Source organism: Macaca mulatta, chromosome 12 (assembly GCF_049350105.2).
Source record: "Macaca mulatta isolate MMU2019108-1 chromosome 12, T2T-MMU8v2.0, whole genome shotgun sequence".
Classification (NCBI taxonomy): Eukaryota; Metazoa; Chordata; class Mammalia; order Primates; family Cercopithecidae; genus Macaca; species Macaca mulatta.
This window is the reverse complement of record NC_133417.1, coordinates 74,211,115-74,225,543: the sequence shown is the minus strand read 5'-3', so window position 1 is coordinate 74,225,543 and position 14,429 is coordinate 74,211,115. Positions and strand designations below refer to the sequence as shown.

The 14,429-nt window shown below is 39.3% G+C and overlaps 1 protein-coding gene across 1 annotated transcript in view; it reads left to right on the top strand.

Moving 5' to 3' along the window:
• Positions 1–14,429, top strand: part of LRP2 (LDL receptor related protein 2) — a 213,508-nt gene that overhangs the window by 54,260 nt on the left and 144,819 nt on the right. Inside the window, exons 5-9 of the mRNA XM_015110294.3 lie at positions 6,815–6,925; positions 7,265–7,378; positions 9,102–9,218; positions 10,483–10,635; positions 12,334–12,453. Coding sequence (XP_014965780.3) covers positions 6,815–6,925; positions 7,265–7,378; positions 9,102–9,218; positions 10,483–10,635; positions 12,334–12,453 — 615 coding nt within the window. The remainder of the gene's footprint in view (positions 1–6,814; positions 6,926–7,264; positions 7,379–9,101; positions 9,219–10,482; positions 10,636–12,333; positions 12,454–14,429) is intronic.

The following is a 14,429-nucleotide window of genomic DNA, read 5'->3' as shown; positions in this document are numbered from 1 at the left end:
AATCTGGTCATCTGTAAAATGGCATCTTATATTAAACAGCTTGTCAATTAACTTTTTTTTTTTTTTAAAGGAACAGAGAGATTCAAAACTGTGGTCCATTTTACTTCTAATGGGATTAGCATCAAGGAAAAACCACTCATGCAGGGTCTAAGATAAACATCAGAACAATGCAGCAATTATAGGTCATTCAATTAATATGTTGAAGTGACTTTCAGTTGCTCAAAAATAGTACAGTTTTTTTTTCTGTTAAGTGAAAAGATTATTTTGCTTTTTCAAGCACCATATTAGAATGATTTTGGTGTGAATAAAACTATTGCTAATTATCGTTGGTTTGCAGCACTTCTCTTTTGTTACTTAGGAATGCCAAAGAAAGGGTAAAATCCCTGTTACAATGAAGGCTTTCTTGCCGGTAATCAGCAGTATTTGGTCTGCCTGCAACTGGGGCTGCTTTGTCCCAGAAGTTTTATTTCTATTGACTTTCTGCTCTTTAGAATTTAAACATTTTTCTTTATATCTCTAACTGCTGAAACTCCAGCTGAGGGAACAGTGGGAGGGGAATAAAGAAGATGCTTAAAGTCATTTTGTGGACTGTGAGGGTGCATGAAGAACATGTTCTTCAAACTCAGTTCCACATTTAAGCTGCCCAATGAGCCTTGCCCTTGCTATTCTCTCTCTCCCTGAAGCTAGAAAGAAGAAGCAGGCGACTCTCCAAAGGACCCCGTCTTACCTGTCACATCACAGATGTACCTTTTTAGCATTCTCACAATTGAGATAGGATTCAGAGCCCTGAAACCTGGAGGAAGGAGAGAAAACTCTCTTTTATTTAGTTTCCATCATACAAGGATGTTATAAACATCCCCCGTCTTTAAAAAGATCCTAAGATCCTTCTTAGCTGTTGCCAATTACTCTGCTCCCTTTAACAACAGAGTTTCCTAGCATTGTCGTTAACGGCTGTTTCCATTTACTCTCGTCCTGTTTCTTTCTTTAAAAAAAATTTTTTTTAACCTATGTATATCCAACCTATATCCAACTGATTGTCCTTTTTTTCAGAACTCACTGAAAATAGTCCTTCATCTTCACCAATCTCCTGAAAACATTCTTTCAATGCTACCAATGACCGCCATTATGCTAAGCCGAATAGTTCTTGTTCAAATGTCACTTCTCAGAGAGCTAGTCCCCATAGTTACTCTTTACCTTTTACCCAGCTCTATTTTTGCAACTTTTTTTTTTTTCCCATTGCTACTTTTACTTTAATAGCTCTAATTCCACTCTCCCAAACAGAATGTCAGTTCCAGGAGAAATGGGATTTTATTTCATTCTTTAGTACCTTGCACACCTATAGGTGTGCAATAATTATTTTTGCATGGATTGATTAATAAAATGCTGTGGGAATTGCTACTTCACTTGTAATTTTGTTTATCTTTTAATTTAATTCTTAGCACAGTATCTGTGAAGTCACATTTCAATAAATATATGTTGAACACAAGAGAATTCTAATTAAGACGAAGGCATCACTCTGTAGAATAACTGGTTTCTAGTGAATAACATTCACCCAGCAACGATTTACTGATAAGTACTCAAATTATTTGGGGCTACGTTTCCAGCAGGGAGGCTGAACCACACCATTTCTAGTGACTGGAAAGTGGCTACTCTTATAATGCTGGGTGCAGCTAGTTTTCCTGTCTTTGATTAGATTTTGTCTTTTGTTCTGCCCGGGTGGGTCCCTGGGAATAACTACTAAGGTATGGAACCATGGTGTCGTCTGGCCTTCAATGAAAACATGTAGCCCAGTGCCACTAAACATGATGTACATTATAAACATTTGTTTACCCCTTAGAAGCCATCTTACTTCTTTGTACTATTCCTTGGAACATTTGATGCACATTTTTCCATCTTGTTGCTTGGTCACTTTTGTAATATAGATTGTGTGAGGTTTTTTTTTTTTTTTTTTTTTTTTTTTTTTTTAAAGGAATTTGGAACTATGTCAGTTTTTATTTCCTTTGCAGTTTTTGGTGACAGCTCTGTATATGGGAAGAAGGTAGTGCTGTGGATCTGGAATCCTTGCAGCAACGCTCTCAGGCACATTTCTAATTGAGGGCTAAGATTAGGTCGCCGTGGATAGAGACCAGCAAGGAGTCTGGGCCTTAAGACCCAGCTAGTACAAAGGGAGTGAGCTAAGTAAAACTAAATAATTTAGTTTGTTTCTCTTTTTGCTTTGGCTTCCTGAAAGCCACCCAGACTAAACTTGATGTTAGTTCAGTTCTACTAGTCCTTGGGATGACCATATTTTCTTTCTCTTTCCAAGGTGCTGAATTCTTTTCTTTCTCTCTTTCCTTCTTTCCCTCTTTCCTTCTTTCCTTCCTTCCTTCCTTCTTTCTTTCTTTCTTTCTTTCTTTCTTTCTTTCTTTCTTTCTTTCTTTCTTTCTTTCTTTCTTTCTTTCTTTCTTTCTTTCTTTCCCTCCCTCCCTCCCTCCCTCCCTTCCTCCCTTCCTTCCTTCCTTTTCTTTCTTCTGTTCGTTCTTTTCTTTTTTTTTTTTTCCCTGAATTTCGTTTTTAATAAATCTGGTTTTATATAACTTTTTATTGAAAGCTTTTTCAAATTACTTTTGGACAGAGGCAAGAAATACTTCTCTGTTTTTTTCCTTGTATATTGCTACACTCCCTAGGAGCTAGTCCATGATGGCAGTCACTTTAGGGACTTGAAATTCACCAGGAATGGGAGCTTGGGGAGTGGTGGTCGTACCTTTGTGAGACTTTAACTTTGTGGCCTGTTTTTTGGTATTGACTCTCCTGTTTTTCCTGGTACTCCTTCTGGAAAGTTGTTTTTCCTGCGTAGGTTTCCTAGAATTCCTAGATTATATCATACTGAAGTACTTTGTTGACTATGCCATAAGTTGTGGGAAACTGGAGTTGGCCTCACTTCTCCCTTTTTCCTAATGTGGATGGGAAACTGACTGGCAGAAAGAAAATCTTCCCTCCTTCCTCTTGGGTTTCTTCTTTTTCTTGTCAAAATCTCTTTTAAGAACTTCCTAATACCATTCCATTCAATTTCTTTCTTCTTTAATTTTTCGCTTCTTCCTGTTACTTACTCTGCAGCCTATAAGTGGTAGTTGTATCTGTGGCAGTGGTTAGTAACATGGGTTATGGAGCCAAGTTGCTTGGATTTGAATTCTGGCTCTCCAACTTTACCAGTTATGTGATCTCTTTCAAATTCCTTAACCTCTTAATGCCTCAAGTTCTTCCTCTATAAAATGGGAGTCATCATAGTATTTACTTCATGAGTTTGTTATGAAGATGAAATGAGTTTATGCATATTGAGTACTTTGATACATGTCTGGCACATAGTTTTTAACATATGTTATTGATGATGATGATGATGATGATGATGATTGCTTGTTCAACTTTGTGGGTAGTACTTGCAAGTAAGTGCTCGTGGCCAAACTGGTAGATTCTTTCTGGCAAATCATTACATTGACTGGATTAGTCTGTCTTGGAGCCAGAGTAAATAACATAAAGTAACTTATAAAGGACAACTCTAGGACCTTGAAAAGTCCCAGGTGTCTGGGCTGGACTTGTATCAGTAAGTTCTTTTGTGTGTGTGTGTGTTTCCCAATCTTGGCTTAAGTTTCCTAACCTACTTTTAAGATCCCTTCTTCATAATAATAGTCTTTTCTATGTTCTTTTCAGCCATGTTGTCAAATTGTGAGAATAAAACATGTCTACAGTCTTCCTGTCAAGATAATAATGAATAGTCCCTTATATTTGTATCTTATTCTGCTGTATGATACTCTGCTTAAAATGAGTTCCATTCTAAGAGGTCTACAAGGTCTTCAAACTACATTTCTACACCCTCCTCCCTGATTATGTAAACAGAACTATAGCATGGAACTTTCTTGCTCCAAACCAAATCATTAACAGTGAAAAAATATGAAAACTCTTATCTGCATATTTTGGGGGCAGCTCCCAATTATGGGGTAACAAATCTGAACATGTATCATTTGGGACCAGGAGAAATAAAGAAAGGGGAAGAAAGGAGTGGTGTGAGGAAGGATATTCTCACCTTTTTGTGTTAGAAAAACCTTAAAGGTCTGAGGCTTAATTTATAGCTACTTGTTGATCTTTCCATTAAAACCAAATTCAGAAATAAGAGTTTCCTTGGTGTTCTTTTATATGGTCTCCTCTCATATTGCACTTTACCCTATACTTAAAATCTTGCAGGACATTTTAGCCACATGATGGATTTGCTCTTTGGGAAGAAGGTTAGACTCAGGCTTGCCAAGCAAATAAACCAAAAAATAAGATTTTAGATATCTCCCAGTTGGAAGCTCAAAGGATTGTGACTTATTGTTTTCTGGAGTAGATTGAAACTCATTAACATCTTTAGCAATGATAGTAGAATCCATTCATTTCTTTCTTTGGTCAGTGTTAACAGTTTGGACCTGTTCTCTCTGTGTGGATCTCCAAAGAGGGAAAACCATTTGGAAACAAATTTCCAAGTATTTTCAGTATTTTGTGGAGTTAGGGAGCTCTGTGCAATCTTTTCTGTAAGTATACATCTCAGGTTAACTATGCACAGAAGAGATCAAGGTGTGCAGGGGTTGAGAGGGGTCCCCTGCTGATTGAGAGAGATTCTTTATCAGTGTGGATGGAGACAAGAAAGCTGTTTGTTCTTCATTCCAAAAGTCGAACTGCTGACCTCTGGCCATCACAATCCCCTCCCTGATGATATCAAGCTGGCCTTGTTTGTTGGGTGGGGAATGGGCCATGTCAGTAAACTTTTAGTCATGTCAGTGGTTACTGTTTTAATCCTTTTCCTTTCAATTTTCTGGCACTGGTTCTCAAAAAGCAGGATGAGGAAAATGAGAGAGCCACCCAGCACACTTATTCCAGATTCTTTATAATTATCACCTTAAATGAAGTAGCTGCTGTTCAAGCCCATATTAATTTTCCTCCTGACAGGTAGCTTATCTGTTGCAAAGAGCTGGGTTTTCTATGGGTTTTTCTCCTGCTTGCTGCTGCTCTTAAAAGGCTAGATAACACATTGACTCTAGGAGCTATCTGGCTCACAAGGGCAAAGGAATTGCTTGCTGGCCTCACCTGGTGTTTTGCATCTCTCAAAAGCAGAATTAATAAACATCACTTGAAGGGAGAGTTGTGTGACCCATTTGAAGGTACATTTGTAAGGCATGTCTTCTCAGCAAGGAAAGACAGCAATAACTCTAGGCACCGGCTCACTTTTGGACTATTAAAAAACAAAATAAAATTCAGAAAAAATTTTAAATTATAACTAGCTATTTAAAAACGCTTTCCATTTTGACATATGATCGACTATACATAACTCTGGCAATTGAGATATTTAAGGACACTTAAGAGACTAACTTTGAACCTCTGGAGATGAGAAGGGTTAGGCTTATTCCTTTACTATACCAAAAAAAAAAAAAAAAGATCATTGGAGAGTCCGTTTTTAAAAAGTGCAAGTTGTTAACATGGCACAAGTTTAGTACAGTTTCAGCACAGAATTTTGTACACAGCTTCTGCTTGAAAAGACTTGGGACTATCCAAATACTTATCTTCAATATATTTATATCTCTATAAAATCTCAAACTGCGTTCTTAAGTGCAAAATTGAGACTCAAAGTTAACTAAGACATACCTTTTCCTTTGTTAAAAAGAAATCAGAAGATGACCTGATAATCAATACAAAAATTATCTTTCATGAAAAAGATGGTCAGACCAAGGAAGATATCATATTTGTGAAAAGGAGGGTATTCAAAGGCCATAAAAGGCAGCACCTCACAATATTTTAAAAAGCCGAATGACTAAAATGTTCACCTGTGATAAATAATAGCAATATTGAACATTTCTTGAGCACAGTGAGTAATGTCCCACCACCCCTGTACTAAGTGTTGGGGATTCTAAAATGAGTAAGACAGGATCCTTAATCTCAGGGAGTTTCATTATGTCACGGGGGAAAGAGATCAACAATCCACAGAATAAAGCCTCCAGTAAGAAGTCACGAGAGACAGGTGGTCCAAATCTGGTAAGTAGAGAGGAGGGACAGATAGCATGTTATTCCTGTAAAGGACTTCCTGATTTTCCACTGTGACCTAGAAAACCAGGTCCAGTGAGTAGCAGTGAGGTGGTCGCATGTACATAACATGGCAACAATAATTTGTGCTTTGAGAGCACATTATGCTTTTCAACATGCTTCACCAGACAGGGTCTTTTCAGGCCCCTCTACCCTGTGCAGTAGATTATCCAAATGTGCAGATAGGGAAGTAGAAACACAGGACATGAAGCTTGAGTCACAGTAAATAGCTGCTGAGTGGTACCTCTGGGCCACCAGGGCTCCTGAACTCTAGGCCTGCTTTCTTTCTCCAACCCCCAGTGGAAGAAATGGCCTTTCTTTCTTCCAAGCTTGTGCGGTGGTACTTTAGTTTCCTGGGATGTTATTTGTATTATGTAAAATAATGTTCCATTTTGAGCTAAAGTTAAATTCTTTCTCATTCTTCATGTTTTAGCTCAAAAGTCACTTCTTTAGGGGAGACTTTTCTGCTATGCAGTCTCACAGTCCTCTGTACTTTCCACATTAGCACTTATCCCAGTTTGTAATTTACCATTTGTGTCTTATTTGACTAATATTTGTCTCCCCTGTCCAGCTGTACTCTCCATGAAGCCAGGGAGCATATTTTTGTGTGTGTGTATCAATATGTGCTCAGCATTTAGTGACTTGCATATAGTAATCACTCAATAAATGTTTGCTGAAGGAAATTTAAGGTTTGTTTGCTGTTTCCATTTTTTTTTTTAAACAATAGAATACCCAACATGTGAGCAGCTTACTTGTGACAATGGAGCCTGCTATAACACCAGTCAGAAGTGTGATTGGAAAGTTGATTGCAGGGACTCCTCGGATGAAATCAACTGCAGTAAGTATTGCGCACAAGACGTGCAGTGGTGTGCTGAAGCTGGTTTACACTGGCTTGAGAGAGCCAATTATGTGCATCTCTTCCCAAGTTCAGTTTCAGTGAATTCACGTTGGTAGTTTGAAGTCAGCTGTTGGTAGGAGTATTTACACACTGGAAATCGGCAAACATTACAAACCAGGGCCTTTTTGTTCCTGGATAACTGATTCTTAAACATTTACCAGCACACCGCTGCTTAATAAGAATCCCTTCTTAAACTGGAGATGATCTTCCTTTGAGATTAAATGGCTACAATGGAGTTAACTTCTCTTTTTTCTTTCCCTTCCTAACTTTCTGTTGCAGCTGAGATATGCTTGCACAATGAGTTCTCATGTGGCAGTGGAGAGTGTATCCCTCACGCTTATGTCTGTGACCATGACAGTGATTGCCAAGACGGCAGTGATGAACATGCTTGCAGTACGGTGATTTCTTTATGCTGGGTCATGTTCTTGGGAGTGTTTTGTTCTGTTTCAGTTTGGTTTTGTTTTATCCCCGCCTCCCCCACCAATGTACTGCTTTTTTCAAGGAAAAGAGTCACTACATTTGATGGCAGATGGAATCAGAAGGTCGCTAGGGGCCATGACACGAGCCTTTGTGGTGTTGCTGTACCTGGGCTCCTTTATCTTTCAAGGATCTGCGTAGATGTAAAGGGCTGGTGATGGACAGTTTGCCTTCTTTCCTTAGGCTCCAGGGGTACAGGATATATTGTATCACTGCATTCTCAAATGACCCGTACCTCTGAGAACCTTGGTAGTCGAGTAAGGGAAGTGTTTTTAAGGGAAAGGAATTTCCCTAGGAGTGGCTCTAACTCTCCTCTTTACTTTGAAATTTCTACTGCGTTAAAGTTGGAGGGTCAGGAAAGTTTCTTTTTCTTCTTTTTCTTTTTTTTTTTTTTGGAGATGGAGTTTTGCTTTGTTGCCCAGGCGGGAGTACAGTGGCGCAATCTTGGCTTACTGCAACCTCCGCCTCCTGGGTTCAAGCAATTCTCCTGCTTCAGCCTCCTAGTAGCTGGGATCACAGGCATGCACACCATGTCCGGCTAATTTTGTGTTTTTAGTAGAGATGGGGTTTCACCGTATTGGCCAGGCTGGTCGCGGACTCCTGACCTCAAGTGATCCGCCCGCCTCAGCCTCCCAAAGTGCTGGGATTATGGACATGAGCCACCGCGCCCAGACTGAAAGTTTCAGTGTGGTATAGGTGGCTTCCTTGCCTCCACTTCTTCACTCTGACCTTGCTTTTATGTCCATGCTGTTGTCTGCTTGTTGCCACCTCCACTTATTTTTTCGGAATGATAAAGTTAGAAGACTCCATGAAAGAGTTTTACTGTTTCCAGTAAGTTGGCAGCTTTTTGTGGTGATTTATTTACTAGAATGTATGATTTCCCTCCATACCTCTTTTGATTGGTTGGTACCCATGCCTTAGGGTGTTGTTAAATATTTTTGATATCACCCTAATTTTCAATGAGTCATGCCTGGCTTCCTTTCTGGAACCTGGGCTTATTTTAGTGACAGAGAATTATAGAGAATGTGACATCATGGAATGGTTGACTCAGAATCATTTGGTCATAGATTAGCAATTACAGAGCTTGTAGTAAAATATGAGAACGTTGGATGTTGTCATGTCTGCAGCATCTTTGTCTGCATTTTCTGTTCTGTGCCAACACATTGCAAACCATCTTGTTTTTAATTTTTAGTTTTTTTTCTTTTTTGAGACAGGGTCTCACTCTGTCACCCAGGCTGGAGTGCAGTGCTGCGATCTCAGCTCACTGCAACTCCACATTCCCAGGCCAGGCTCATGCTGTCCTCCCACCTCAGCCTCCCGAGTAGCTGGGACTACAGACATGTACCACTATGCCTGGCTATATATTTATTTTTTTGTGTTTTTGGTAGAGATGAGGTCTCACCATGTTTCCCAGGCTGATCTAATGTTTAATCTTGAAAAACAGAAACCGGCATCTGAGTTCATTTCCTAGACCCAAAGCTGCTGTTACCTTCTTTCTCTCTCTCTTTTTTTTTTCCTGCTTTTTAAAATTTTTGTCAAGATATTTAAGAGATAGTTCTGCTTAGGCACTGAGGTGAGAGCACTTTGAGTTTTTCCAGGTGATTTGTGTCTTTGGAGTGCAGCTGTTGCTTTGTTCCAGACTATCCGACCTGCGGTGGTTACCAGTTCACTTGCCCCAGTGGCCGATGCATTTATCAAAACTGGGTTTGTGATGGAGAAGATGACTGTAAAGATAATGGAGATGAAGATGGATGTGGTAAGGAGAGGAAGAGATTCCTACTGAAAAGCATTTTCTTCAAGTGTTTTCCAGTGCTTGCTTTTTCTCCTTTCCTTTTTAAAAGTTTTGTGTGACAAGCAAGCCTCAGGACTGGCTGGAGTTGAAGGAGTTGTTTAGGAACTTAGTGGGTGGGGAAGAAGGAGGTGACTTCACTAACTTTTCCTAAGAAGATTCAGAACTCAAATACAGATTAAATTATAATCCTCTCCTTTCTATCTTTAAGGCAAAATAGGTAGGACAGTCTCTCCCTCTTCTATATCTCAGTCTGACTTTCTCCCTTTAAGACTGCCCGTTTTAAATAGATTTACTTATATAAAATTAATAGGCTGGGGAAGGAGAGAAAATAGGGAAAATGTCATTTGTCTTAGACCTTACAATCTTTAAAAATGACTTTGAACCTTGGTAACAGTTCAGCTTATTTTTTTGTTTTGGTTTTGTAAATTCTGATTCCCAAATGAGTCACTGACGTTCAGTGGTGAAAGAGAGGCCACCTTAGGAACATGTGGGGTGGAGCTGGGGATTGGTAAGTGTAGGAGAAGCTACTATCCAGGGAAGTGCTTAAAGATTCTGTGAGAAAGAAATTGCCAGTGATATTCACCCTTTTATGTTACTGATATTCACCCTTTTATGTTGCTGATATCATCAGCAGCACCTCCAACAATTTAGCCCTTACTAATACCCACACCCTACAGCAAGTTACCTGCACCATTCCAATCCCAGGTATGATAAGGGAAATGCTTGTTCTGGGAGCATAAAACATGGTTTTATGTTTTTATGTTCCAGAAAGTGGTTTTTCTACATTTGGGTTATGGTTTTTCTTATACTATTGACATTTCACTAAATAAACAAAGCAAATCAAAAAGCCCAACCACAAACTCAAGTAATTCTGGACCTAACTTGATGGCCCTACTTCGATAATTCAGGATTTAAATAACTGCATCTTTTCCTAGGGGATTATGAATCTAGTTTGTTGATAATTGAGACCCGTATCTGCTTCTTACTCTTATAACCCGGCTGGGGGCTGCCTCTTCCAGGGAAAGTGGAGTAATTCCATTATGCCTGTCCTTAGAATCTCAGTAAAAGACTAGTGGCAGAGTTAGAAATCACTAACTTATTGTAAAATGTAGATCAGTTATAGATTTCTCTTGTCCAACTTGCTCTACATCCCCTTTTAACCACTGATTGAAAAAGAGCTTGCTGTACCTCCCCTGTGGCCTGTAACTCTCTCTTTTTCCCCCCACAGAAAGCAGTTCTCATGGTGTTCATAAATGTTCCCCAAGAGAATGGTCTTGCCCAGAGTCGGGACGATGCATCTCCATTTATAAAGTTTGTGATGGGATTTTAGATTGCCCAGGAAGAGAAGATGAAAACAGTACTACTACTGGAAAATACTGTAGTGAGTATAGGCATTTACCTGGGTAACTTTCAGGTAAAGATATTTCTGTTTTCTAGAACAGATGTTCAAATACAGTATATCTGTTGGCGTTTGCGTAACAAAGCACCCCAAGACTTAGTGGCTTAAACTGACAAATGTGTAGTCTTATTTCTCACAGTTCTGTGGGTTGACTAAGTAGTTTCTCTGGCCTATATCAGCTCACTCAAACGTCAGGATGTTGCAGTAAAAGCTTGGGCTAGCCTAGCTTTGTTGACCCAGAGACTGAAAGAGCAAACCCTAGGGCTCAAGTACTTTCAAGGTTCTACTTATGCCAAGTTTGCTCAAGTCTTATTGTTCAAAGCAAGACACTTGGCCAAACCCAGAGTGGATGGAAGAAATAGACTCCATCTATTGATGGGAGGAGCTTAACAATTTTTGGAGCAACTCCCCGTCCCTAATCCCTAACACACACACAAAGAGGATTGTTTCAGTGGCAATTTTGATGACCTTAAAGATGTGTTGGAGATTTTATTACCTGGCTTATACTTATGGAAAAAGGCCTTGTCTGACTGTACTAAAAAAAAAAAAAAAAAAAGCTTCTGGTTCCTGGGTTACATACTTTGAGTTACTCTCCAATGGCAAAACTTGGTGTTGGCCATGCACAGTGTTGTTTGATTATGTCTTGTGTGTCCACATTCATTTATGAGGAAACTGACTGGAACTAGGCATTTTTTTCTCCTTTTTTGTGACTGTAGAATATGCACCCCACCAACAACCCATCAGCTCTGTGGACAGCTGACTGTCTTATAAGGGAATACCATTTAAAACCTTGATTTCATCAATAATATACTCTAACTAAATTTGTGGTTGCCTAGAAGTGCCCATGTAACTGCAACCCCAAGGTTATTTTTTGTTTCCTGACAAAAATTGTACACAATATTTAAACAGGCAGATACCTCTATGGTTTTTTTTTCTCTATTTCATTTCGGAGCCCATTTAAAAAGACTCAAAAATTAGTAAAAGATGTGTAGTCACAGTATGAAAGTTGGAAAATAAAAATTAACCAAAAGAAAAAAATATAATCACCTGAAATCCCATCTCTTGAAGCCAGCCACAGTTAATACTTTTAGGGCTTATTCTTCCTTCAGTCACTTGGGAGTTCTTAGCCCTTTTTACTGTGTAGACACAAAGATAGACCCATGCACGACCTGTTTTTTTTTTCATAAATAAGACTTATAATGACTTACACTTGGACATAGTTATAACTTTAAAAATGAGCTTTTATTCTTTTTTCTTTTGTTTCCACTCGAGACAGGCTCTTGTTCTGTCACCCAGGTTAGAGTACAGTGGTGCAGTCATAGCTTACTGCAGCCTCAAACTTCTGGGCTCAAGTGATCCTCTTGCATTGGCCTCCAAAAGTGCTGAGATTACAGGTGTGAGCCACTGGGCCCGGCTAATGTTTTTATTTTTAACTTTTTGTGAAGATGAGGTCTAGCTGTGTTACCCAGGCTGGTCTTGATCTCCTGGCTTCAAGCAATCGTCCTGTCTCAGTTGAGCTTTTATTGCCAAGTTTTGCAGTAAGCTTTGAAGGGTGACAGATTTTTCTGTACATCTACTACATGCTTACTTAGCTGCTACTGATGGAAAAAGAAGCTATTAGGTTAATCAGTCTTGTCCAGAGGTCACCATTCATTTAACAAAGTTCTTTTCTTCGTTTAGGTACGACTCTGTGCTCTGCCTTGAACTGCCAGTACCAGTGCCATGAGACGCCTTATGGAGGAGCGTGTTTTTGTCCCCCAGGTTATACCATCAACCACAATGACAGCCGTACCTGTGTTGGTAAGTGATGGGGGGGTGGGGCTACTTTTCTTTCATTAGAGTACACTGACAGGTCCCCTGATCTCTGACATCAAGGAGGTTGCACTTGTGGAGAGTCGTCATGGTCTGTCATAACAAAGCAACCCAGACCTCACAGAAAACCTGGCAAATAGGGAATTTTAAGTCTGAGAAGGTTTGGTGTGGTGTACCGGGCAAAAGAGTGGTTCTGTCATGAGTGAGCTGACTAGCTACCTGGAACCTATCCACTACTCGTTGGGGGTGGTAGTCCTTTTCTGTTTTCTTTTCAAGTATTTGGCATCAGGATTGGTGCAGCCATTCTGGTTACTGAATACTGAACTACTTCCATGAGGTCGGTAGATAGCTGCTGCTTGAGCCCAGCAAGCACCCCTACTTTGCTCCTTGTTTGTGCAGCCTCTTCTCCAGGATGCACAAACGTCACAGCAGAGGATCACCAGGTCATTGCTCAGGTGACTACACTGGTGGGTCAGTGCCTATGCTGGGCTGGCTACTCATTCCACTGATTGTGACATCCACTTGGAACCGTCATTCAAGATGAGCAGATTCTTTATCATGATGCTGCCAGATGGTGGCTGGCATTAAACTAGATACTGGTACACCAACTATTTCCTCATATCTCTCCTCTCTGACTTCAGAAATGATTTCTCCCATTGGGAGATTTTTTATTTTGATGCCATCTTTGTATCTCACTGTGATTAGGATGGGGCCTTAGGATGGGAGAATTAGACATGGCCAACTATCATCAGTTTCCATTTTCTTAGTGAGTTTTTGGTGCTCTGATCTTTTTTTCCTTCGATCTGATTTTTGACACATAAACAACAAACATACTAGCAGGAAGTGATCACAGAGGTTTAAAGAAAACTGTTTTTACTGCTGTTGGGAAAAGGCATCTGGAAGGCAATTGAAACTATTCATTTAAATTTGGTAGTCTTCTACGGGTCTCCAAAGTGATTCAGAATTTTCCCAGGATATTTGTATTCTTTTGATATTCCTTAGAAATATGAGATATTCTTTAGGGCTTTTGGGATAAAAACAAACATGAAATGTGTAAGAAATGCTCCTAGAAAAGTATTTCTTCTGAAATTATTATTTTAATATTATTAAAATATTAAAATGTTAATATTTTAGAACTCTTTGGTAAAATTTGGTAATAAAATATTGAATTTAGATAAACCTAATGAAGTTATTCAAACTCTTTAGTCTCAGCTCATGGCTTCCAACATAATTATACTTTGTCAAATATGGCTAATCTTAATAACTACTCATAGCCAGAAAAACCTTTCTTTTTTTCATTATTATTATTATTATTATTATTATTATTATTATTATTTTCAGCAGAAGTGCTAGCAAACAGAAAAATGTATTGATACCAGAAATAAACTCTGGTTTGCAAATTAAACTTGAAATTCTTGAGAAAGTCTGCTCCTCAGCGTTACTGAAAACTATAATCGTTGGGCTCACTTACTTATCATATGCCAAGAAAAACTGGATTTTCATATCCAGGAAAGCAATCCATTTGAGCTTTTCCTTGTGTTCATAGTAGGTAATTGTAGGTTTTTAATATCAGGACCAAGTCCCAAAGTTGCCCATCTAATTGCTCCTCTTAAGTAACTGCATTCAACAAGGTACTTTAAGATCAAGTGACTTAAGTGAACTCTGGAATAATTTAAGAAGGCCCCCGCATTTCTAATCATTTTAAAACATTTTATACATAAAAGTTATGATCTGCAACTGGCCTTAAATAAGATTGCAGGCCACTTTTTGTGTTTTATTGTTATCATTACCATTATATTAGGGATGCATTCAAGTAATGTACAGATACTTTTCACACAAGTGCCCTTATTGGTTGGGTGGTGACCTGACTCTGGGAGTCCTGCCTGGATTTCAGGTAGCCCTGGGCAGAGGGGCAGCCTTGCTTCTGCTCAGAGTGGGGCTCGTCCGTGGGTGTGAGTCCGCTC